At 50.0% G+C, this 26,306-nt stretch overlaps 1 protein-coding gene and 1 pseudogene across 1 annotated transcript; one reads left to right on the plus strand and one right to left on the minus strand.

Moving 5' to 3' along the window:
- The first annotated feature begins 5,634 nt into the window (after positions 1–5,634).
- LOC135313253 (collagen alpha-1(I) chain-like) lies at positions 5,635–7,815 on the plus strand. Its single transcript, XM_064450821.1, has one exon. It carries the CDS (start codon positions 5,635–5,637, stop codon positions 7,813–7,815), a length of 2,181 nt encoding a protein of 726 aa, XP_064306891.1.
- A 1,777-nt stretch (positions 7,816–9,592) lies between these two features.
- Positions 9,593–11,007, minus strand: LOC104046815 (glutathione reductase, mitochondrial-like; annotated as a pseudogene).
- Between the last annotated feature and the right edge of the window lie 15,299 nt (positions 11,008–26,306).

Genomic DNA, 26,306 nt, shown 5'->3' on the forward strand with positions numbered 1-26,306 from the left:
GCAGGGGTGCAGCATGCCAAATCAATGTGAGTAGTTGACTTCAGGGTACAGAAATCAGCCCTGCAATAACTTTATTCCTCTCCCAGCCCTAACTAAGAGCTGTGGGTCATTGGGCTGCCCTCCCATTTTATGCAGCAGACAGAGAGACACCAAACCCTTGGCCCCTGCACTTTGCATTCTGGGGGAGGGGCTCCAGCCAGAGGCAGAGCCCTCATCCACTATCCATCCCTCCCGAATGTCCTGAAATCAGGTGATTTCTTCATCGGGGAAGGCAATTAACATTCAGGTGCTGCTGTTAGCATAATCAGAGGGGCAAAAGGCTGACAATGATAGCTGCAAAGCCAGGGCCCAGGTCAGAAAAGTAATGGAGAAATAAATTACAACAAGAGAGCTGTATTTTTCAAAGACCACATTCTGATGTGGTCTTTAGCCACATCAGGTATGGGGGCAGAAAAAAGCCCTGCCTCCTGCTAGTTTATCATCCATGCTCCGATGCTCCTCATGGCCATGGCCGATAAGCAGCTTGGCTTCTCCAGCACCGGTAGCATCCCTGCAGTGAGTGACTGAGACTCTGGGTACCGCCCAGGAAGGCTGAGTCCCCTCGGCACCACATCCTAGTTGTTGAAAGCCAGACCTTGCCCTTAAAAAAAAAAAAAATTCAGCTTATTGCGGGTGCCTTTGTGGGTGTTGCTGCTGGGGTTTGTGATGGGGGGATTTAAGGGCCCCAGGGTTTTGCAAAGTGCTGGCTGGGGATGTGCACACCCCAAAACTGCTGAAAAGGGGGGGGGAAATAAAGCTGGAGCCTGATGGCTTGAAGCAGAGTTGGGTGTAAAAATAAGACTTAAAAAAAAGGGCTTATCATCCTAGTGACCGCGCCATCCTTGTAAATATGGAAAGCCTGAGTACAGCTGAGTTTAGGGAAAGGAAGAACCAGGTTGTGGCCCTTTCCTTGCAGCCATGGTGCTGCAGCAGGAGGCTGTGCACCATGGCACAGCTCCCTTTGAAATCAGGCTCCCCTCGAGCCAAAACTGAAATCAAACCAAAAAACAGGCAAGAAAGGCAAAAGGCCCATTTTCTTAAAGAAAAAACACCAGGAAGCTGAGCAGAAAGCTGAAATGCCTCCATCAGCGATGGCATTATACGGGCATCTGTTCCCTGGACATGGCAGGGGACAGTTATCCCTGTGTAATCTCTTTTTTTTTTTTGCCAATGTTATTTCCTATTCAAAGGGATGAGTTTTCTTATTTTCTAAAAGAAAGAGGAAAGGGACAGTATCTCTGCTCTAGGTTATTTTTTATGCTGTGGAAGCATCCCACTGATGAAGCTGTGAGTTTGCCGGAGCTGATAAATCAGGAGTTGAATGGAATATGGGTGTTTTTTCATTCCCCTAGCCCTGTGATTTGATTTTATTTTAGCCTTAATTGAAGCTGACTGTTGCCAAAGCCCTTTTATATTCCTCAGGAAGGTTTACCATAGGGCACTGCAACCTCCCCAGCTTTGACAAGTGACGGCATGGAGGGAGGCTGTAAAAATATATAAGAGACTATAAATATATATAAGAGACTATAAATATATATATAAGAAGAATATATTAAAAACATAAAAATACATTAAAATATATGTATATAGTACAGCCTTTATAAAATCAAAGTTAAAGGTCCAGAAATGTGATCTTGTGCTTCCCCGAAACAAGGGAAAGCAAGATCAGCTCTCCAGGCCTGCCACACTGAGGACTTAGGTCTGTGTATGTATCTGAGCAATGCAGAAAGGGAGCTGAACTTGCACTAATAAGCAGCTCCTCAATACGCCTTGATGAGTGAATGTATTCAGCGCCTATAGAGAGCACAGTGTTTGCTGCGGCGAGAATGGCAGATGATTCCCCTCCTGTGAATTTGCCTAAGTACAGAATAAACATCTATTTTCTTTCTGCTTTCCCCTTTTTTTCTAAAGCCCAGCTGTCTGTTAATGCATATAATGATGGTCTCGCCAGGGACCAAAACCTGAATTTCCATTCATATGCAAAAATAATAAGTGACAAACTTTAGATTTGGCCCAAATAACAGCGTGCTCTTCTCCCAATGAAGGAAATTCCAGCTTGCCGTGTTTTTCCTGCCCAGTGCATGCCAGATGTCTTTTTAAAAAAAAGGGGATGTTTGTTGCTGCTGATTATTCCTCTGTGCGGAGCCAGAGCCGGCGGCAAGGGAAGGATGCCGCTGGCATCCCCATAGCATGCTGCCTCCACGCGGGAGTTTGGTGCAAGGGAAAGTGGGGGGGGGAGTGGAGGGAGTGGGGGGGGGGGGGGGGGGGGGGGGTGCGTGGATGTGGACTCATCGTGCTCACATGGGCATGTTGCGTTGACCACCAAACCTCTCGTGAATGTCTGATGGTGACCTTGCGAAAGGCAGCAGCCGCGTCACGATTGGATGCATTTAGGGAGCCCTCAGAGGCTTACAGAGCTTTGCCTTTTTCTTGTGGCCGTGGCCTGAGCAGTGTGTGTAAAGGGAGTGAGGCGATGCTGTGCAGTCCAGCTATGGGGGATATAACCTGGCCATCAGGGAAGATTAAAGTAGCTTGAAAAAGTGGAACAGCAGCCCCCCGCCCCCACCAGCACTGCAGGGCGAGCAGTGCCCTGCCCGTGCTGCCTGGGCGATAGCAGTTCTTCCTCCGGCACCTTACAGACAGTGGGAGAGAGCGGGAGCAGGGAAAAGGGCTGAATATGACAGCAAAGGCACTGAGGCAACTGGGAAAATCAGCTAGTTGTGCAAAGCCAGCTGCTGGGTACTCTCTTTCAGGCAGCCCACTCAGTGCTTGCATGTTGGTCAGTGCCAGCGCTGACGCCCTGCCTCAAGCCACTCTCTGAGAGCCTGCGAAATGTTCATACTAAGGAAAGCAGAGGCTTAGGCAGCTCCTTTTAGGCTTCACCAAACCATTTTGCTTTTAAAGGAAGCTATCTGGCATGGTAAGAGAGCGTGCGCTGAGCAGAAAGAGGTGGGTGATGCTTTGCAGTGAACCTTTGCTGGCGGCAAAGCACTAGAGCAAGGGCTAAGGCTCATTCCTAGGGGATGGGGCTGATAAAATTTTGGGGAGAAATAGCTATAAACAGCCAGTTTGTTATTGGGGGGGGAAAAACCAAACCCCCCGGTTATTCCTCCTTTGGGAGGCTCAGGCATCACCACAGAGTTACTTCAGGGGGCTGGGCAGGCTGTGTGTGGTGGGCAAGGCATTTTTCAGGCTGGATACCTGCCTTGGGACTGTGTGCTTCAGCAAGAGGAAGTGATTTCGAGGAAGGCAGGCAAATGCAGGGCTTTTTCTTTTTTTCCCATGGAAGATGAAGGGTCAGGAGAATATTTCTTCCCCACTGTCTCAAGATGAATGGGGGCTTCGCGGCGATGAGGCAGCGGCGGTCTGTTAAGAGACTGGGGGATTTGGGCTGGCAGGGGTTTTATGCTGAGCCTCACAGCTGGTGCAGGTGCATTTCCAGCCATAAGAAGTAATAACAGTCCCGGTGGAAACATTCAGCTGCGGTAAAAGCAGACGGAAATCTATTATCCATGTGAATGCAATGTCAATGTTTACAGAGGGAGGTCAAAGAAGAGAGCTCTGCTCGGGAAATGTCAGCTCCGGAGGAGGCGGAGGAAGAGGCATTAGCAGCATTTGCATTCGTGATAGAGCAATCCCTGCAAGGCTGGGGAATATTGAGGAGGTTTGGTGCCTTCCAGCCCTCTTCACCCCTTCTTTTTGCACCACTGCAGGGTCAACCGCAGCAGTTTTGGGCACCTCTGCATTGCCTGGAAGTGATGCTGGCTGCTTCCTCCGCGCTAGAGATGCAAGTGTGGATGCAGTTGGCTTTCCTTGTCTGCTGTTAACAGAGGCTTTTGCAGAGAAGGAAAGACAAGGGGGTGCAAAAGGGCCAGAAATATGGTACGAAGCAAAGCACGCAGGGTCCAAAAAAGCCCCCGGGTAAAGCCAGGCCAGCAGCCACTGCTGAAAGACTGCTGGTGGGTAGGCGATGGTAGAGAATCCCTCATGCAGAGGCTTCCTGGCAGCAGAGGGGACAGGAGCCAGAAACCCCTAGGTTTTTTTATACGGCTGTCTTTTTTGTAAAACTTTGTAAAGTCTCACAAAACACCAGCTCCATGCAGCCAGGCAGGAGCCATGTTTTACCTGGACCAGCTGAGGAGAGCTCTGCTATAAATTGTATTGCTATAAATTGTATTGCTAGATATCAAGACAAGAAATTACCAAATTGTCATGACTTTTCCTCCGGGGTGGCGGCGGGATTATGGATTTAGCTAAAGGAGCTAAGATTATTTTGCTGCAAGCTTATTGCTTAGGGTGGAATGTGCTTGAGATGGGTTTAATCCCCACTGCTCAGTGTTGTTAGTACTTATTAGTGGTAGCACAGGACTTGCCGGGTCCTTATAAATGAAGACCAAGGCTGCTTTGTGTGAGCATGGATGGTTCCTGCTTGGGAGAAGTTGTAGCCATGGCAGGGACAGGCAGCAGAAGCACGGGCAAGGGCGCAGCCTCAGAAACAGTTTTTTGCCCCTGTATCCAGCTGCCACCCACAGATATTGCCCACAGGAATGGCAGGATCCACAGGTGATGCTCCCAGGTGTCAGAGAGCAGGGGAACATCACTGTCCCACAGAGTAGGTATCCAGCCCTGTGGCTGCTGGGAGGGAGTGGGTGTTTCCCCCAGGAGTATTTTTAACCCTGGGAAGGAGGCTCCTGTTATCCCAGAAAAGCTGAAAAACTCCCATGTGTTTCTCAAGTGGAAGAAATGCCTCTTGCCAAGGAGTGAGTTCCTTCCTCCATTCTTAGGCTGACTTTTTGCCTGTAATTCTATTTACACTCAATGAAAACTTCAGGTGGCCTGGGAGGATGTGGGATGTGCCAAGCTGTGATTTTTAATCAGCGCCCAGTGGGCAGCAATACATAAACGTCATGGCCAAATGGGTGGGAAACCAACCAGAGACAGTGATGTAAAGGGGCAGCAGAAACCTCCTTCTGCTTACCTGCACACCGGGTGCTGTGCCTACGTTGGGCTGGACCCAAAGGCAGGAGAGTTGGGAAGCTGAGGGGGTTGAACGTGGGCAAACCTCTGCTGGAGCACTGCCTTCAGGGGACGGGGCAGCCCTGCAGGGTGCAGAGCATCCCCTGGCTCTGTCCCATGTCCCTGGGGTAGCAAAGGACACCTCTGAGGCATGGAGAAAGTAATTTCAAGTTTTCCAGCTCCTTCCAGATTAAAGTTTATTGTATTGGGGGGATATTTTGGAGCTGTTTCTTTGCTGGCCATTTTGCACATAGCAGTTTTATTAATAAAACAAAATTGGCAGCAATCTTTGGCAGGTTTCTGCCACTTGGTATTTAGAGCCAGATGATACGGATTTATTCTGCACAGGATCTCATGATTTGCTCTCTCTGCGGTGTTAGTCAGCTGTAATTGAGTTGATATTAACACCAATTAGAAAAAAATAACACACTATGTTGCTAACACCTGAGCGCAGAGAAGGATATCACTATGGGGGGGGCGGGGGAGCAGAGATTTTTTGCAGCCAGCAGAATAGCCAGCATTGTCTCTGTAAAAATTAAGCCCCATTAACCATGCCCCTCGTTTCTACAGGGTCTGCAGATGCCGCCCCCCAGCTCGCCCCAGCTCCCCGGCAAGAGCAAAGTTTCTTTACGTCTCGTAATTCCCATGCCCATCTCGGACTTCCACGCCCGCCCCGCTCCCACGAGCGTCCTCCTGCTGCCGCCGGGGGGGGCGCCGCGCTCCGCGGTGCCACTCCCGTCCGCCAGGGGGCGCCACTGTGCCGGGCAGGAGCGAAGCGGCCCCGAGGCTTCAACACCCCCCGCGGCCGCCAGGGGGCGCCGCCGCCGCGGGAGCGGGCCCGGGCCCGGCGGGGGGTCCCGGCTCCGGGCGGGCCGGGGGAAACTGGGACAAAACCGGGGAAAAGTGGGTCAAACCGGGGACGCCTCCCCCCTCCTCCCCCCGCTCTCCGGCTCCGGTGCCGGGCACCGGCCGCTGCCCCTTCGGTGCCGCCTGAAGCTCAGGCCCAGGCCCTGCCCCTCCCCACGGGCGGTGCCGTGCTGCCCCCTCCCCTCGGTGCGGGACCCCCCGCGGGGGCCCGGCGGGTTTCGGCACCCACCCCCTGGGCCCCCTCTCGGGGGGCGGCAGCTGCAGCCCGGCCTTTGGGGCCGGGGGTCCCCGACAGCTCCCGGTTCCCACCACGGGATGAGCCCCAGCTCCATCAGCTCCCGGTGCCGGCTCCCGGCCGTGCGCCCTGGGGGAGGAGGGGGCCCGGCGGGGGGCTGGGGGTCTCCCGGGGTGGCCGGTGACCCCTCCTGCCGCCGGGCTCCCTCCGCCCAGCTGGTTTCTTCTCCCCAGCTCTTTCCCGGAGCAGCTGCCGGAGCCGGGGAGAGCTGGAACCAGCGCGTGTGGGAGCTGCCGCTGGGGAGCGCTGGGGTTCGCTGGGGTTCAGCCCCTCGGCCCTGCCCAGCACCACCCTCGCAGGGGCTGCCCGAGGGCCGGGGCCGGCAGCATCCCGGGATCGGCCCCGGCTCCCGCGGCCCCACCGGTGACACGGCGAAGCCGGGCTGGCCGCGCACGGGCACCCACGGCCGCCCTGGTGCCGCGGCCGCTCGGGAGGTGCCGGTGGCCGTGCCGAGGCCTGGGAAGGCTCATCCCGGCGCCGGGGCGGGGAGGACGTGCCCGGTGAGGGACCCCGGTGGGGGGGACCGGCTGTGCCAGCGGGGCCGGGGGATCTCCGGTGCCGCAGGAGGGGCCGGGTCCCCGCAGGGTCCCGGGGATGGAGGCGCGGGCGGCGTCAGCGTTCCCCAGGAGCCCGCCTCTCACCCCAAAAACGCAGGGCTTGGGCTCCGTTTCCAAGCCTGGGCAACGCCCGACTCGTTCCGTGCTGCCGAGCCCCAAAACCGGCCCCAGGAGCCGGGTCTCGATCTCCACACACACCCGGGCGAGCTCCGACTCGCCCCAGCCCCGCCGGTGGTGCGGGGCCGGCAGCCCCGCGCGGTGCCCGCGAACCGGCCGGGGGGACCTGCGGGGGCGATGGGCTCCTGCCCTCCGGGCTTTACTCCCCGTCGCCCCGAGCCCCGCCCGCTCCTCCGCGGAGCTACCGTGAGTCCCCCCGGCCGCGGCCCCGCACGCCCAGCGCAGCCGGTCCCCGGCCTCACCTGCGCCCCACCGGGGCACCCCGCACCGGGCCGCTGCCGGGCCGCTCGGCCCCGCCCCGCGCAGGCGCCCCGAGGCCCCGCCCCCCTCGCGCCGCGCCCTGCCCCGCGCCCCCCCCCCCTACTGCGGTTCCAGCACGCGTCGTCCGCGACGCGGGGCCTCAGCCCCGGCCCGGCCCAGGGGCTGCTGCTGGGGCTGGGCCTGGCGGGGGCCGGGCTGGGCCCTGCCGGGGCGTCCCGGGCGGGGCCGGGGGGGAGCGGGAGTGGTCGTGGCTCGGCGGGGCCAGGGGTCGGTGTCACGGAGCCGACGCCGCCGGCTCAGCTCAGGCACCGGGTAAAGGCTGGGAACCGCCGGCGGCGCTGGGGCTTCCCCGGCACCGCCTGCCCGGGCACCGCCTGCCCGGGACCCGCACGGCGGCCCGATCCGGGGTACCGAGCCCGTGAGCACCGGCCGGGGGACGTCCAGGGGCGGAGAAGGGGCGCCTGGGGTCCGAAGGCACCTTCTACCCCCAGGCCCTCCCTGGAGGCCGGCAACAGCCGGGGGGGCCGCGGAGCTGGGGCTCGGCTGCCAAGCCCCGGAGCAGCAGCGCAGACCCGGCTCCTAGCCCCAAAGCGCAGGACTTGATCTCTGCTTCTGAGCCCAACACAGGACTTAGTCTCTGTTTTCCAAGCCCCAAAATTGGCCAAATGAGTCTTGTTTCAAGCCCCCACAGCACAGGACTTAGTCTTTCTTTTTCAATCCCTAAAACTGGCCAAATAAGCGCTAAAAAATGCAGGATTTACTGTTTCTGAGCCCAAAAATTGCCTGAATGGGCCTGATTTCAAGAACTCAAAATGCAGGACATTCTTAGTCTCAGAGCTCCAAAATTGGTCACCTGAGCATGGTTGCAAACTCCAAAAATGTGGGACACCAGTCTCCATTTTCAAACCCTAAAACTGATGAGCCGGCTTCCAACAATGCAGGACTTTTAGTCTCAGTTTCTAAGTCCTAGACCCGGTCAAATGGTTTCAAGCCCCCGAAGTGCAGGACTCAAGTTTCCGTTTCTGAGCCTCAGTCTGTTCAAGGGGCAAAGGCGTACAGCTCAGCCTCACCCCAGTGCCCTGTTTCTGAGACTTAAAACCCACATGACTTGGTCTCAGTTTCCAAGCCCAGCCCTGGATCCTGCAGCAGCCTCAGCCGCTGTCAGGGCCTGGAAATGCAGGACACAGTCTCTAAGGCCCCAGCCCAGTGAGGTGAGCCCAGCTTTGAACTGCAAAGCCCCTTGGCTCTGTCTCTGCTCCCCAAACCCCAGGAGTCACTTTCCCTTTGCAGCCCCCTGAGCTTATTCTCCAGTCACACCAGCCCAGGTCTTGCTGGTCTGTGGGGTCTCCACACCCGCTTGCCCCCGAGCGACAGGACAGCCCTGCCCAGAGCTACGATGAGTCTCCACAGCCCCTCCCTCAGGGAAATGCTGCCAGGGACAGGAGCTGGGAGGCTGCCTGTCCCAGCTCTGTCCCCTGGATACTGCGGGATGGGGGCCAGAGGCGACAGCACCCAGGGGACCCCCATGGCCCAAAACTGCAGCATTTTCCCACCCTCCATCACTTGAGTTTGTCCCTGGTCCTCGAATAGTTTCCAACGATGACCTCTGCATGCCCAGTCGAGGACTCCGGCCCCTTTGGTTCCCCGCACTGGGGACCCGAGGGGATGTAGTCTCACAGGGGCACCTGGGTCTCAGCTTCCCTCTGCTTTTGTGCCCAATTCCATCCGAAAAGGAGGCTTCTGAGGATATTCAGCCCCTGCCTGTGCGGGTCCTCCCCTCCTCTCCGCCACAGCCTTTTGCTCCCTTTCTCCAGCCAGGACACAACCCTGCAGGAAACAGAGACCTCAAATGCATTCCGGTCCCAATCCCGTCATGACCACAAAAATGCTACCGTGCACAGTGTGTTCACTGTCCACAAAGCCTCACTTGCACCTGGGAACCACCCCTGCCACTTGGCCACCTACAGGGGTGTCCTGTCACTCCCCCCCTTAGCTCTCAGGCACATCTGCCCTCCAAAAGCAGAACCCCAGGGCTGGCTCTGCTGATGCTCATGGGGATGGGATGGCTGGGCAGGATTTTCCTGTCTGCTGCTGTTTTGCCAGCTGGGATTGAGACACCACAGCAAAGTCTGCAGCGACACAACTGGAAAATGTGAGTGTCCGTAGCAGAGGACAGACCCTACCTGGGATGCTCCAGCACCCACAAGTACCCTGAGCACCCAGCCATCCTGCACCCCTCTGCTGCTCCCTGCACACCCCCAGTGCTGGGGATGGCAGAGGAGGAGCCCTGCCACTGGCAGCCTTCCCCCAAGCTGCACCAAGGGACCACAACACCACCTCTCTTCACCTGCCATCCCATGGGCTGCTCGCACCTACCACCTCAGCACAGTGCCACCAGCTCTTTGGCAGAAGTGGCGTGAATGGCGACAGTGTTGGCCAAGTCAGCTTTGGTGGCCCCCATTTTGAAGGCCATGGCAGAACCCCACAGTATTTTGTCAGAGCCCAGCCCTTGCATGTGCAATTGTGCCACCTTTGGGGAAGAAGCAAGAGGCTGGATGGGACCCAGCACTAGCGAAATCCGGGCTAAACACCGGGCTTGGTGCTGGGGAGCTGGATCCCAGCCCAAGACCCAGAGTGAACAGGTCAAATCAGACCACACGGGACAAGAGGACAGCTGCTGTGGCAGGAGGAAGCCAAGCCACCCCCTTGCAGCCCTATTTGTCCCCCTGGTCCTCTCCACGCACCTTCTTCTCCTCACCAGCACACACCAGCTTCATGACACACATAGACATCCTTTGGGTGACAGCATGGCATGAGAGGGTAAAGGACATGCTGTAGATCTTCACGTTCTCCCTCCTGTGCATGGCCATGGCTTCATCTGCAGCAGAAGACATGACACAGCAGACAGGGGATGTACTGTAAAACAGGGACTTTAAGCACATTTTGCAAGGCTCAGACTGCTGCTGGAGAACAGATCACTTCCTTAAGTATCAGACCAGCACCTCTGAGCCACCAAGTCCGAAGCATCTTCCCCTGTGTTGCTGCCTGCTCCATGCCCTGCCTCCCCCCACCTTTGGGGAGATCCATGGTGCTGATGGGTGGGTGGATGAAGATGACGGTGGGGGTGTCACAGTAGCCCAGCCAGGAGTCTTGCTTGCCCTCAAAGAGCCTGTGCACCAGCTTTCTGTGGGGAAGGACAGGGAGCCTGAGGCACAGCAAAACACAGGGGCTGCGCAGGGGGGCACAGCTGTGGTACCTGGGGTGAGGAGGGCTCTTGCACAGATATCCTTGACCATGTAAACCCCTCCTGGTGTTATTCTGCTACTTACTCACTACCATGTGGCCCTTGGCATCCACCTGCATGTCCTGTGTGGGAAATGGCAGCTGCCTTGGCACCTGCCCTGGCTGAGACATGCTACCAGCGGTGCCCGGGGGAGCCTGTGCTGGGCACAGCAGCAGCTGCCATGTTCCCAGCTGTGGTAGCATGGCAGGAATACCCTCCCATAGCAGGCTGTGGAGACCCCCCAGGACCCCCGGAGACCTGTGGGACTCCTGGAGACCCTGCCCATTGGTTACTGGTAGTGTGACCATCCGGTGACTGGTCCCCACCACAAGGAATGTGACGCCTGTGGCGGTGCTTGCAACAGGCAATGCCAGCCACACTGCAGGGCCAGGGATGCTGCCAAAGCTGTGGCCCAGCAAGCGGTACTCAAAACCCTGCTTTTCAGTCCAGTCCTGCCTCTCCAGGAGGGATGGGACAAGCCTCAGGGCTGCTCTGCGTGCCCATACCTGCATGTGTCCACATGTTCACCCCAGTGTTCTCCAGCTCCTGGGTCAGTTCAAGCTGATCATTGATTGAAGGTTCTCAGGGCCTTCAGCTGTCCCTCAACAGGGAGGACTTGGAACCCAGCATGGAAAGGATCCCTGCAATTTCCACCACCACATACCGATGTGCGTACCCATGCACCAACAACAGCACTGCGCCTGTGGAGAAGCGGCGATACTGTGCAGGCATGCGGAGCAGAGGGAGGTGGCAACAGCGCAGGCAAGGAGTCACAGATGCCTCTGCTGGGCTCGCATCAGCCAGCTCAAGTGCTGTGCTTGCCCAGAGGTCAGTCTGGATTAAGGGTGTGTGAATGTCTGCAAGATGGGGGGTGAAGGGCTTCATTGGGAGCGCTTAGTTTTGCTCCAGGTCTGTGAGGAGGTCAGCTGTTACATGGAAGGTGTGCCAGATTAGAAATGCCCAATGTGATTATTTCACTATGACTCTTACGCCATTTAACCCTTAATGGATAAGAGGCTGACATTACAATTCATGTTTTCATGTAGCAGCAAGTGAGCATTGAAATGAGACAGCTAAAAAGAAAAAAGCAAAAACACTGAGGGCTTTTTCCCCCAGATCGCTATTACCACCCAGCTGGTGGATGCTCTGCAAAGGAAGCTAGGGACATCTTTTTGAATGCTTTGGCCAACCCTAATCCATGAGGATCTCTTCATGCCCGTGGTATGACATTTCAGTCTCTGTATGAACCATTCTATGATTCTGTATCAAGCATGAATTATTCCATCCTCAGAAGTTGTTTTCTGCCAGTCCTTGCAGCTACAGCAAATGCTTCCCATAGGTCAGCCCTGAGATAATATCTGTAGCTGTACGCTTCTACGGGAGAACTTATCTTGGGCTGCATAGCTCCGGGACACAGGGCTCTACGCACCCTGGGGACAGAGATGCACAGACACCAATATGATGGATACAAAATGTCCGTCTATTTATCTGCGTCACACGCTTATATAGCTCTTGCCCTTCCTGTTCCTGCCACTCCTATGGGGAGGAGCCTATCTTTCCGTCACATCCCGTGATCTTCCGGTCGCCGGTCCCTGTCTATTCCCCTACAAATATCTTACACCCTTTAGCCCTTATTATTATCTCAGGGAGGGAATGTTTTCCACTCTGGTGTGCTCTAAGGAGTCCTCTGACTATAAACAGGCAATGGGCAAGGGATGTGTCTCAGAAGACAGAGCAAAAGCTGCAGGTACAAAAAGTTCATTTAACACATAACCATTTTTGCTAAGAATTTTAAGAACTAAGATATAAATAGGTCGCTTTGTTCTGCACAGTCCTGCAGAATTATTTCCCAGAAACAGGCAGAGGAATTGACTTGACTAAACCTGATAGTTGACAACTCTGCTTGGGAACCAAGATGAGCATTCCTGTTGCCACCAGCTTGGATTTGGGCTGAGGATCTCCCTTCTGCCTCTCTCTTCCCACTGTGAGACACCTTCAGAGCCAGGAGGGCTTTTGTCTTTGCAAGCCTGCTCTGTCTTTGGGATGACATATTAGCTCCATTTTTTCCAGATTGGGTGCTGAAGTGACAAGCAGGATTAAGTATGAAGACTGTGAAACCACAGGAGGGGAAAAAGTCCATCTAAGTAGTGATCTCTCCTGGTAAAGGCAGGGTAACTCCCAGTGTAGTGGGTTGAGTACTCATTGTCTAAGTGATGGCAGTTTCATACTTAGAAGACTGACACTTCACAGACAACAGTATAAAATATTTGAAGTGTTGACCCTACAGTCCTATAAAACTGGGAGATGGGCATTCAGGTAATATGGAATCGCTTCTAGTTTGGGGTCATTTCTTATATCAAAACTAATGGATAATTGCACACAGAAGGGATTTTAAGTCAGTCTCTCCTGGTTCTGTTTGGTTCTGTAAATCACAGCAGCGTAGGCTCTGCAACCTAATGCTACAAAACAGAGAACTAAATACTCTCATAACTGTTATTTTAGGGCTGTATGAGCCACATGCAAAGAAACTCAAACAAGCTCTCATGTGAGAAGCTGTACAAATTCCAAAATAAGAAGGTATCTTGCTCCAGGAAATATATGTGTGATTGAATGGCTTTTTAGCTCTTAAATGAACACGGGCTGTGGATCTCAGCTATCAGTTTGAACAGAGTACCTTAAATCCTGAGGGCATCACCTTTACAATGCAATCTGTTTGTTATTTTAGGTTTTCTTAACTAAGATTTAATAGGAAATAAAATAAAATGAAATTAAAGTTTATTAAATGGGATGTTTTCTCAACTGGTCAAAAGGTGTCTCCCCGTGACACAGTTCAGAGGTCTGCACTGCTTTTTTCTTTTTTCCCCAGCTGAGAATTATGCCTATTTTATCCATTTGAAAACAAAAATATCTATACTTAGATAACAGAAATGTGCATTTGTGTGCAGGCAGACACATACATCTACACATGAATAAATGCATACAGGCATATACATGAATATAACAAATATAAACCCCAGTTTTCTAACAGATTATTGAAAACTTTTTGAAAGGTCTAAGCAGCTGAGAACCTGACCCTGGAAAGCGGCTCCATGGACACAATCTCTGCTCTTTTTGCAGTAACTGGACTTCTCAGCCGTTTCTCAGATTTTTCCTTCTCTTCTACTTTCATCTGGCAGTAGCAAGAGAAAGGTGACTTCAAAAGTAGAGTATGTGACAGACCCACTCTACCTGCAAATCCCAACATCCTCCTCCCTGTCTGAGCCCATCACCAAACAGAAAGACCTCAGCTGCTTTCTTAGAGTACTCTGTTCACTCACACATCTTGTGGAAGGGCATAAAAGCATCCCTACTTCAAAATATCTGCTTCTGTGTACCTCGTGGACAGCTTAGCTCCAGGTTTCTCTTTAGAGAGCCTTTGTGTATCTTTTTGCTCTTCCTTTATATGAAGTTACAAAGGGGCTGTGTATCAAAAAGGCCCATTTTCTTTCACTCCTTATCTAGTCTTATAGTCACTGACCATATCCAGCTTTGAATCAGCCTCTGCTCCTCACTGTTTGCCTGCACTTACTGTCTTGCTCCTGGCAGAGGGGATGGAGGGCCTTACTCTTCAGTGTTCAACCACACCAGCAGCTCTTCCAGGGGAAAACGATGATCAACCACCGATTTTCCCCACTGCTGGAACAGACCGGTTGCATGGGCCATCAGAGGGAATCACATCAACATCTTGTTTTCTGTGCATCACAAGAACCAGCAAGGAAGCGAAGGGGTTTCATGGGGTCTGCCAGAGCATCCCTGCTGCGGTCCTCTGCATCCTCCACCAGATGCACTGCTCTGATGCAAGGCTTAATGCAGAGATAATCAGACCTGAACTCTTGGGGGTCCGATGCAATTCCTCGGTCTCAACTCATGGTGCCAGCTGAAGATGTTATTGGCCCCAAAATCTGTCCAGTCTTTCCAGGGAAGTTGTTACATTCAACAGGAATGGCAGAGTATGACAGGTATCCATGTCCTTAGCTCCCAGTTCAAGTCTACCTTCACTGGGAGTTCAAGCTGTGATACAGTGGAGCAGCTAAGATGTAGATTCCCCTCTGCTGAGGCTCTCGTGAGAACATCTGTCAAAGCCCCTACTTGCTGGAACCTGATTTACTTGTGGAAGCTGGGGATTAACAATACCATTTCAAAGCTTTCCTCTTTACTCAGCCTAAAATCATGTCTACAGTAAAATTTCTCTCCAGTCCATGGTCATGTAGCAGTCTTCAGAGAAATGTTCATATGTCCTCCCCTAAATTTAGGTCTTTACACTGCTAACTTGGTCCTAAATGGTGCTTCAGATGCCCAGATTCCACTGAAAGCAATAACAGAAATGAATACTTAAATGCCTACTGGAAAAAAATTAGTGTAATGAATGCATAAAACTGCTGGAGAACTCAAGGAGCAATTTTTGTTTCATATCCTAACTGGATTCTAGGGATCTTCTGTTGGAGATGCCAATTACTGATTTTCCTAGTAGCTTAGAAGAGCTTGGCCAGCTTTGAATTCAGCCTTATGTTGGCACATGAGTCTGCACGCGAGAAAACCAACGGGATAATTTCTCTGCAATCTTTTTCTCTGGGAAAACAAAGCACATTTCTGTAGGTTCTCCATAGATCAAGAGCATCTCCCACACAGCAGTTAGGGTTAAAAAGGTCAGCCACGTTTAAATAAGCCCTAATTGACACTTACTTCCCAGAATAAGGGTTATCAAAGGTTAAGGTACAGTTCCCGAGGCAGTCAGTGATCTAATTCTAAACATCATTAATCCATTTCGCTCAGAAAAATAACACTGGCATTTCAAAAAGCCCACTACCTCAAGGGAGGTTGCTGCGGCTTTTCCGGGGGTTGGCTGTGTTGAATTCCTTTGCCAAGAGCTCAGGTCATCTCCCACAACCACTCGTCAGATGACGCTGAAGTTCAGCATTTGGCTTGTTCCTCTACTCATTATTTCTGGCACACTGTGTGCTGGGAGCATCCTGCTGTGGGAGGGAGCACAACTCCTCTTCCTGTTACTGTGCTGCAGGTCACTGAGAGCTTATCCAGTTCCCCACTGCATTCCTCCACCTGTTCTCAAATGGTTGGCAAATTCTCATTCTGAGTGTGGGTTTGAGCAGCTCCTGCTCTGCTCCAACATAGGCTGGAAATTTTTAGGCTCAGGTAAGGGTTATGGGCAACAAGTCACCTGAGTGTAGACTGCATGAAGGACACTGTTATGCACAAGTCCTTTCTCTGGCTCTTGGCTCCTCTCTTCTCTTATCCTATCCATTGTCCTGGGAAGGTGCAGGGCAGCTGCTTTGACTCCACGCCTGAGTCATCCTGCTGTCTAAGCAGAGGTAGCCAGTGTGCTGCCTGAGCATAAAAGCTGTAGTGGTCCTCCTGCCCCAGCTCCACACGAGTCTCCTCGGCAAGCTGATACAGCAAATGCTCAACCCTGACATAGCTGAGAAGTGACCTTCTAGCTGGTAACATATCGCCCTAGCCCTGGGGATGGACATCCACTCAGTTCAGTCCCCACAGGGATTGTTAGCCCATACGTCACTGCACAACCACCCTCGACTAGATCCATTTACCAAGATCAATAGTCTAAACCACTTTAGTAGTAAACAAAAACAACAAATGAAATTATATTTCCAGATAGGAGAAAGATGATATAAAATATTTTCTACATCTCAAAAGTAGTTTGCATATAGGTGACATATGCATATGCATCTTCTATGATACAACTCTGGTTCCATTCAGGCTGAAATCATAGGGATGAGAAGGGCAAGCACTGTGTCTTTCTGAGCCCATATCTCACCTGCTGGAGCAGAGCCCTTGTGTGCTGCAGGTTGTCACCAGGACTGGAGCACCTGGTGCTCCTCCCTGTCTGCAGCAGTGCCAGTCTGATCCCACTGAGAGCCTAAGAGGACAAGAAAAAGAGGTGGGTGACAAGGGGAAGTAAAGAGATGTCAGGATCATCTGCCAGAAGCAGAAGGTGGCAGAACTGGGGGACAGGGAAGAGAGTGCTGATCTCCCACAGGAACCTACATGTCCTCCCATCAGCCCTTCCACCATCCACCTCTTCTTCTGCAACTAGAGGAACGGCTTTGGGAAAGCTGTTTCCCTCCTTTTTAACCCACACACTAGTAGCACCGATATGAGAGCCATCCCTCAAGGCAACTTGCGTCAATTCACTTTCCATGGCTTTGAAAAAGAAAGTTATATTTCTCTCGGGGTTACTTTGATACGTGCAGGTACAAAACCAGACCAACAGATTGCAGATACCATGGATTGAAGTAGTTTCCCCCAGCAAGAAGTTCGTGAACACTGGGGTTGAGCCACCTAGTGAAACCATGGATCCAAGGACAGCTTTGTATTCAGGGCTCAAAGGCAAAAAAGATGTTTTTAGGCAAAGTAATAAGGCATGGCTACTCTGTGTGCTTTGCAATCTTTTATATCAGGCGTGTAGGCGTTTCTGCTGAGAGCCAGGAGCTCAGCAGTGTTTGTAGCAGCTACTTCATTCTTTTTACCCCAATTGCTGGGGCTTAGCAACAGGGATGTTTGTCTGAACCCCATCATTTCAGCTGACCCACATGTCAGCTTCAAAACTGGTAATCTAAGTCTTTACAGAGAAAGAAAGAAAGAATGAGGAAGAGGAGGAAAGGAGAAGGAAAGCAAAGGCACTTAGCACCGTATCCCTATTATTCAGCCAAGACCATGTTAATTTTGGTCTTGTGTCCTGCCCAAGGGAGAAAGAAACTGTTGCTGGAAAAGAGGATATGGGTGTCCTAAGGAGTGGAAGAAATAATAGGAACCCTCCATGAAACAGATTACCCAAATTGCTTCTTATCCCAATTATGGTATTAACTCTCAGAACAAGGGACCTCTGTGTACATATGAACAGCATCACCAGCACAGACCAAAGATCTCTCTGCTGGGACCCTGTGCCCAGGGGCAGGGAAGACATGTCAGAGGAAGGGAAGGTTTAAGTGACTCTTCCCTTGGCTTTACTTTACTCAGGGGCCAACATCTGAAGAGCTTCCTGACCCAGTGGTTGTATCTCTCCATCCCATTTGGTAGCCCCAAGGGGTACATCCTCCCCCGTCTCTTTGAGCCACCCTTACACTTCCCAGAACATCCTGGGGTGAGGACTGTAGCACACACCACCTTCCCTATTAAAACACCTTCTAGATGGGGAAAAATGAGTATGTCTGAATTAATCTGTAACTGATTTTATTTCTATACCGTGTTGCAGGTCTGTACACTAATTTGGATACTAATAGTGCAGGATTAGTGAATATGTTCTCTGCATGGCTGCATGAATGAGATCTGCCATAATACACCAAAAATGGGACACTCTATGTCAAGATGCTCACCACCAAAGATGAGTGGTTGGAGCTCTGTATTAATCTAGGTCTGGTAAAAGCAGGCAAAGGACTACCTGTAAAGATTTTTTTCCAAGGACTGCTACTGACATTATTTATCAGTTTAATAGCACACTATAGGAGGTTTAGGCTCCTCTTAAGTTTCAGTTCAGTAATGCACAGAGCAGTGGGTGTTGTTGAGAAATTAGGTGTTCTCACTCCTGTGGGAGAGGCAAAGCATCAATAAGGTACACACACATTACCAATTTCAGTTCAAGCTTCCAGTAAATAAGCCTCAGCCTTCTGCTGTACATCAGGGTGATGAAGGGGTGTGTGTTGCAGCTCGATTCCCATGATAGCCATTTCTTTTTTCTTTCAACTTAAAGAAATGTCAGCCTACTCTTGACACATTTGAAATATCTGTACTGTGACCTGCAACACCTGTTTCAGGACTTGCTGGAAGACATATTTCATGTTCCTATTTAATTTCTCTTTTTTCTTTTTTTTTCCTAGTCTTGGATAAACTGTTCATTAATGGTTTCCTTTAATGTTTCAGGTTGTATTGTATAAAACACTGCTTAGTCATACAAAGTAACAGCCAAGTTACAACTGTCTTTCATTATTATTTCTAAGGCTATCCAAGTGAGAACAAAATACCTCAGTAAAGATCCTCTTCCCAAGTCTCCCGCTATTATTCCCACTTCACTTGACTGCATTTTTCTTTTTCAGAGTTCATTTCTAAAATAAACCCAAAAAGCAAGTTCCAGCCACATCTGTGCATTGAGAAGCTGCTCACTTTCTGACCCACTTCATTTATTTTACTGGAATGATTCAGAATAAAGCAATTTACACAGGAAAAACACCACTCTCAGACCTCACCTGTTAATATTTTTTTTCCCCTCATGCCATAGTTAGGGGAGGCTGTGGCAGATCTTTTCATGTAAAGGTATTTTCTGCCAGGGAACCCGAAGGCAATGCAATTGCCCTTCTAGGAGCTCAGATGAGGACACAGCGTGTTGCTGGCCCTGTTTTGCTCCAGCTGCTGCCTTGATCCAGGGGAAATGATGCCTGGGTCAGCAGCAAATTTGGGAATTGCCAGAACAACACCTGACCATATTCAGAGCACCACCCTTTAGCTCCAGTCACATGAATTGAATCAGAAATCTGTTTTTCCCCCAGCAGTCTGGTTTTTGGGCCATTTAGAAACCGTGGGGCAATCCTGCCTCTCCCAAGCCACCGCAGACCCTCAGGGCAGAGGCAGCCTCGCCAGCAGAAGGATTTTCTTGTCTCCTGGCATAGCTCCAGCAGGTTTCAGAGGGGCATTAACAGAGCTGAGGAAGGTGCTGCTGGCACTGCATGAAGAAGCACAGCCTCACAGGGCCCCTGGGCTGCCAGGAGCCAGCAGGCAGGGCTGGTGGGGGGCTAACAAGCTGCTGGTACCTGAGCTGACCCCAAGCTGAGACCGGGTCTCTGTTCCTGTCTCGAGACCCGGCACATGTGTCACATGCCCTCAGCAGAGGTTTGACAATGGTGAAGCTCTGTAGTGTGGGGAAACCTCAGCTGCTTTTACTATCTGTCTACAAGACGCTTCCTGCCCTTGGTGTTTACCTATAGGATGCTTTGAGAGGATGAGCTGTTAACACTTGCTCCATCGCATTGGTTGGGCTGGTCCTTGCCAGATAAGTTTACTCTGAGCAGAGAAACTACCTGGTTTTGTTCACTGCTGCAAACCCCCATGGCAACTGGTGCCTCCATTTTGGCTCTGTTGTTGTCAGTCTGGGACGCCATCAGCACCAACTCCTTGGAAGACGAAAGACAGAAATGCTGTCAGAGGGACCTCTTTCCTCGAGGCAGCACATAAAACACGCTGTGCCACTGCAGGATGCTCATCCCTGTTGCATTACTGCCTTGTCAGCATCCAGAAAGAGATTACAGAAGTGTGAAATACGTCCAGATGCACATTAAAAGAGGAATGAATATGCTCCATCTCTGGAAAGAAGACGCAATATCCATCATGTGAAGAAGGAGACTCTTTCCCAGACCTGCTGAGGAAAGACACACACTTGGTCATCATGAAATGGCACTTCCCCGAGGTGCCCATCATGCTTTCTCTCTCTGATGCACACCAGTACTGCACAACTGGATAGAGAGCAGGAGGTGAACCTGCATTTTTTCAGTGCTGTTATGAGTTCTCAGTGCTTCAGGATTTGTCTCTGTGGCTGACCCATGAGGTGGCCTCTAATGGAGGATGCCACTGACCAGAAGCAATAAGAGCACTGCCTGGACCCTTGTGAAGCTCTTTGCCAGCAAAGTGGACCAGAGAAGTGAGGTGATTTTCAATGGACCGAGCCAAATGCACTAGTTCTGCAGCATAAGACACTGATTTATCTGTAGAGGAGGTGTACCAAAGCCAAGCAGCAGCTGATTTCTAGAGAGGTGCTGGTTGTAACCCAGCAGCTTTCTTAGCTGCAAATCACCTGAGGCAACTGCAGAGCCATCCTAGGGACGCAAGAGCACTTGTCTACCAAGAGGAGATCCATTGGATCTCTTCTCTTTTACAGCTTCAAAAAACTGCCAAGACTTGTGTGAAAATATCAGGTGTTATCTTGAATTAGCATTAGCACAGAGATGCTCCATCAGTGTAAGTCCAAACTGAAGTGTACGCTTTAAAGTCCCCTTAATGTGCATCTTCCTTAGGAAGAAAAAGACGTAAACCAAAAAAGAACTGCAATACTACAGTTCCTAAAACAGCATACCTACTGTAACCTGGGTTGCATGACACATGTACATGTAATTAGTATTGCAAATTAATAAGTTTAATTCTAGGAACAGGTGGATTACAGTATTCTCTAACTTCAGTTTTCAGCTTGCCTCTGATCACTCCTAAACAAAAGTGTTGTGGGTAATTCAGTAGATACTTCACTAGGTGACATGATTAAAAGGGAAAAGGTAATTTAAAAGCCTGCGTATAATAAGATAGGTACTTAATTGTACAGTATACCTTAATGAAATAATTATTATTCATAAATTTAATCAGCCTGTGAAGTAATTTGCCTCCAAGGCATCAGATTAAAATAGTGGCAATGAAATCTTTGCACAGTGAGACAGGTACTCTGGACGCAACAGCTCTAAATGAAAAAGACTCCCTGGTGCATATGCCCAGCACCTCTGACAGTCTGGCCACCTCAGCTAAGGACAACAGTACAGAGCTGCAAGGTGAGCCCCAAGAGGCCTTTTACTGCAATAATTTGGTTTGGGTACTCAGCACTTGAAGCTGGCTGTGATGTGGTTCTTCTAAGAGAGGGAGAATATCCTTCCCAGAGGACCTAGTGCTTCTGTCCAGTTGTGGGATAGACTTGACAGCAGCTTTGGAAAGGTGGAGACACAGCAGCAGTGATGTCTGCTCGAAGGGGAACAGAGCTGCAGTGAACAGAACCAAGAACCAGCAGTTCCTCTGAGCTTAGGTGTAATTTCCTATTCTCATTCTTCACATTGTGCCCTATTCTCATTCTTCACATTGTGCTGAGTGTAGAAAAGGTTTTCACCCCAAGGGCACTTTAGTAGACCACAGTCATCTCCAGGAAGCTTTTCTTACTGAGGTTTTTTACCCTTTTGCTCATTTGTTTGTCTCCCCAGCCTGGGATATCCTAAGAGCAATAATTAGTTTACGCTTCTCAGTCCTGCTTAAGAGAACAGGGTGCACCGAGGGCCTATGATCTAGGAAAGGCAGCCTCTACGTGCACTGCTGCCGTAGAAGAGGCTTGTAGTGAAAACACTATCAGGAGCTAAATTTATTTAGCTCAGATAAGAGCTGTGTCGTAAGTGATCTTCTCACGTTACCTGCAACATCTCTTATCTACTGACCTTCCAGAACAGGGAGAATTTGCCAGGCAAAAATTTATTCCCTGCCATAATTTTCTCAATTCCCTTTTTCCATTTCCAGGCTCAGAATATGTTTTAACCTTATCTAGCACTAATCATGTCTTCTACAAGATATTGTCAATAACAGATAAGGATGAGTAACAAGTATTTTTTCCATTTCTTTCAAATGTGAGTCAGGTGATCCCCTGCTGCCGAGTCCTGCAGAGCAGTACTAAGGACCCAGTCTGAGCTTTCCAAAAGAGTGAAAGGGAAATTGAGCTGGCACAACAGGCAGCATTCTCTTAGTCTTTAGGGAAAAGTCCATCCACATCTCTGTATTTCACAGGCACAAGCAGGTAGCAGAGCTCCAGCTGAGTCACTGCTTCTCTAAAACGGCTCAGAAGCAGGATATTGGTATCTCTAGCTGCACAAAGTCATCTCTGTCGGTAAACCTGACCTCGTAAGACCTGGCCATGCTCTGGAGAACTTGGCCCAACACCAAGGATGCAACTCCTCAAAATTGTGGGCTTAATTTTCACTCCAGTTTAGACACCTCATGGTCTCCAGCTCCCTTGATGCAGATACCATCCACTGCTTGATTTACAAGTAAACCAGAAATGCCTATAAATCCTTATTCAACTTATTTTCCAAACAAGTCCGAGGTGGGTTTTTCCCCACCCTTAACCTGTTGTATGGTACCCTACAAGGATCACTTCAGTCCCTTCAGCCTTCAGTCCCTTCCAGACTAAGGCAGAGCTTTTCTCGAAGTCTGGGGAGGCTTTTCTATTTCTTCTTTGGTTTGGAGATCTGTATAATAGTGGGAGATTGTATGACTGTATGATTGTATGACGTGCAGCATTTTTTAACACTTACCCTGAGAGATCCAGGAGAGGCTCATCTGAGAAAGTCTTGCAGCAGGTGCTTAGCTTTGTCAATGGCATAGCTGGGATCAAAGACCTCCATATGAAAACTGAAATGCCCACAAATTAGCAACATCAGTACTGCAGCCTCCCCATTCCTGGTTGGCAGGTTACTTACAGAGCTAGCTGGCTGCTTCCAGGATAGAGGAGCTTTCCTGGCATGAGCGTGCTCATGGAGCACTCTGCCAGAGCTCAACAGGCAAAAACCTACGTTTAATCATCTCAGGATAGCGCCAAGCTGGGCTGCTCTGAGATGAAATTAAAATGTTAGTTTGAACATCAGACCATCAAAAACTCAACACTCAGCCCTTGAATACTGGTAGAAATTTGAAAAATGGGATTGTCCCAGAGCACTTTGCTGGCTGGAGAGTAGTGTGCTAAGGTCCAGCTGGGCAGACAACACAGCTGGGAGCGCATATCACACCTCTACCCTGCAAGCATCTTCTAAGCAAAAAGAGCTCAAATGCTGACTGTGGTGGGGGAGCATGGGAAAGGTCTTGGAGAAAATCAACTGAATGACATGGCTGCTTTGATATTACATTTGGGATTTGGTAGTACTTTCTCTAGTTTGGAAGAAAAGAGTCTGCTGGAATAGCTGAGGAAATTTCCCTTGCTGAAGTTCAATACTTGGAATTCCTTTCTTGATTTCGCCACTGTATTTAACATGCGAAGATACAGTGCTGTGACAGATCTCCTGACCAATATTTCCTTTTGTACTAGTCAATTGCCAAAGACAGTTGAAACCAACTAGAACAGGAGATTAGACTCTGGTGTAACTACATCTACATGCATTAAAAATCATTAAAAAACCTCATCCTGCGTTGTCACGTAAATCAGGACTGATAAAAAGAAATGCACCTGGAAAGCATGCTCTTTTAAAACGTCTACGATGTCCCCTTGTCTTGACTTACAACTTGATGCATGAAGAATTTGAGAAGTTCTATCATATTGCTTTCCTCCACCTCTCTAGGGTTCATATCCTGGCCACATCTTCTGATTTATATCAGTCTGAAGTCAAGATCAGGTTGGTGAAGTTTTGGCCACCTGCAAGTGAAAAAAAAAGCACCAGAAGAAAAACATGTTTGTTTGTGAAATATTCATCTGAGATATGAAACTCAGGATTAAATTTTTGTCTCTCCTATGGAATCCCAATAGATGGCTGGGCAAACCAACTCAATTCTGTGTCCCGGAGCTGGACTGGTTTTCCTGTCTTATACAAGCCCTGCCAGGTCTTATGCCTCGTGTGTGTGGATCTCCCAAACAAACAATATATAAAGACCTCACAAAATTCTCCCTGACTCTCCTTAAAGCAACATCTATTGTTTAACTCAGTGAAACACTACAGCATCCGAGTTCCCAGGTAGCTCAGCTGCTCCTCTAAAACTCATTGCTGGAGAGACAGTGACCTCTGGAAATGAGAGAACGAGATGTAAAGCACTGGGTGTCAGGTTTATACCAGAAGACAGTCCAGAGTTATTGTCCAGAAAGAGCTTATGGGAATCTGATTATATTTCACTATTATGCCTGTATATTTTCCCTTTGCTTTAGCTATTTGTCTGTTAAACGACCTCAGGTAGATGACTTCTTCCTGCCTTCTCCCATCCATCTCCACTGTATCCCAGCAGCAACATACGTGGGCTAGTGGTGAGGATCTAACATAATTTGCACTCTTTCCCCACTCTGCCTTTATGCATGTCCTCCATTCCCTGCTTGTCATTCACTTCAATGTGATGCTTTCCGTCAAAGGCCAAGCCTCCCCAAGCCAAACGGGGAGTGAAGGGTCTTGATTTTGGCATGGAGCCTCCTGTTTTGATGGATTTTTTTTTTCCTTCAATTTGCACTGGAAATTGTTCTCTCTGACCATCCATTTGTCTTTGCCAGCAGAGCAAAGAAGCAGCTTCTCAGTGTTCAGATGGGGCAAAAACCAGGCAGAGCTTAAAGTCACTTCAGTTTTGTTTCCTTTCCAGGTGTGCATCAGGTTTGTGCTGAATAACTAATCTGATTTCCTGTCCATGGATCACACAAAGAAATTTCCAAAGCCTCATCATCCTCACTTTATTTTCGGATCCAAGAGTCTATGTTTGAATCTTTTGCTTGCTTTGAAAATTTCAACACAAGGAACAAAACAAGGGCAAGGGGCTCCAAATGTGGAAGAGAAAAATAACTGCCTCCTGAAATGATACCACCACAAGAGTGTTGTTATTTTTACCCTGGGAAGTATTTTTAAATGTCAAAAAGCTGTTTTGATGTAGTCTGACATATGGAAACTCTATCCTGAATGGCCATAAGGGTGTCAGATGCCACCAGACATTCTATAGGAATCAGGGCTGGAAGGGGCATCAGGAACCCACACAGTCTGTCCTATGGGGTTCACACTTGTGTGTGCAAAGTGGCTGTAATTATACCTCCAGACCCAATTATGTTACTTATTTGTCCCAAGCCCTGCGTTACTTATTAAGAAAGAGTGAAAGAATGGAAGAGGAAAGGGGTGAGGGGAGAGAGAGATCACCAGTCTGGGTTTCAGCGTTGGTCAAGCCAACGGGGGTTGTCTGGTTGGTAGGCACGCCCCCCCTTTTATGTCTACTGGTCACTACAGACTGCCCCCCCCCGGTGTTTTTGCATCTTGTGTTTGAGACATTCCTTGGAGAGGCTCAAGTGACCTTGACCCCTGTCCCCTTACCGAGTTTCATCTCATGGATTCATTAGCTATCCCCACTAGCATTAGCACGCATGCTCCTTACAGGAGCAGGGGGGCAGGTTTTCTCAGTCCTGAATAGAGTCAGTGGTTGTGATCTCCCCCTGCTGACTTTAACTTTCCCCTAGTTATCGTAGTTTTTTACTGACCACACTTTATCACCCAGCTGACAGGTTTGCTTTTATCAGTCTCTTGGTCCTCCAAAGATATAGTTGTAAAACAAATGCCTCCTTATTCTCTCAGCTCCCTCCTCTGACTGTCAAATTCTGTTTTGCAAAGCTTGCATGGTTCAAACAGTTCTTTGTTCCAGGGGGCTACAAGGCAGTCTTGGTGTTAAGCTGCTTGTTCTTCCAGTTGGTCTCCCATAACTACATAGGCATTTTTGCTGTTTTGGGGAAACATTCTTCAGTATGGTTTTTGGGTGCGGCCCAGGAGAGAAAAGCAAAGGCAGGGGGTGTTGGGTGGGAAAAGAGGAACGAGACAACAGTTTCATCTCTGCTAGTTATAGATAAAAGGTTTTTGATTTAAGATTAGGGAAATAAAAACACATCTCTGGGGCTGCGGAGACACAGGTTTTTGTAAATTACAGCCATACAACCTTTCACAGGCAATGAGACTTTTTAAATTCCCACAGAGGAAAATGGGACCTTGTCGTTCTCCTGGCTCAGGCTCCAGCCCTAAATCCAGGCTCCAATCCTGTCCCACTGTCCATATAGACTCCAAAAGGAATTATTATTCTTTATCTTTTTTTTTTTTTCTCCAAATTTGAAGAATATTAGTCTTGGGGCTTTCTACAGCTCATACCAATATCTAAAAACAAGGGAGAAGTGGGAGAATGACATGGGTGGGAAGGGACAGTCTCCTTCTGTAGAAGTATTTGATAGTAAGTGCTGTGGAGGACAGGACACTAAAGAAAGTAGATGTAGGCTTGGTCCTCTGTCCCTGTGATCCTAAAACTC

Source organism: Phalacrocorax carbo, chromosome 4 (assembly GCF_963921805.1).
Source record: "Phalacrocorax carbo chromosome 4, bPhaCar2.1, whole genome shotgun sequence".
Lineage (NCBI taxonomy): Eukaryota > Metazoa > Chordata > Aves > Suliformes > Phalacrocoracidae > Phalacrocorax > Phalacrocorax carbo.

Coding starts and splice junctions, on each gene's coding strand:
- LOC135313253 (XM_064450821.1), top strand. CDS start 5,635: ATGCCGCCCCCCAGCTCGCCCCAGCTCCCCGGCAAGAGCAAAGTTTCT.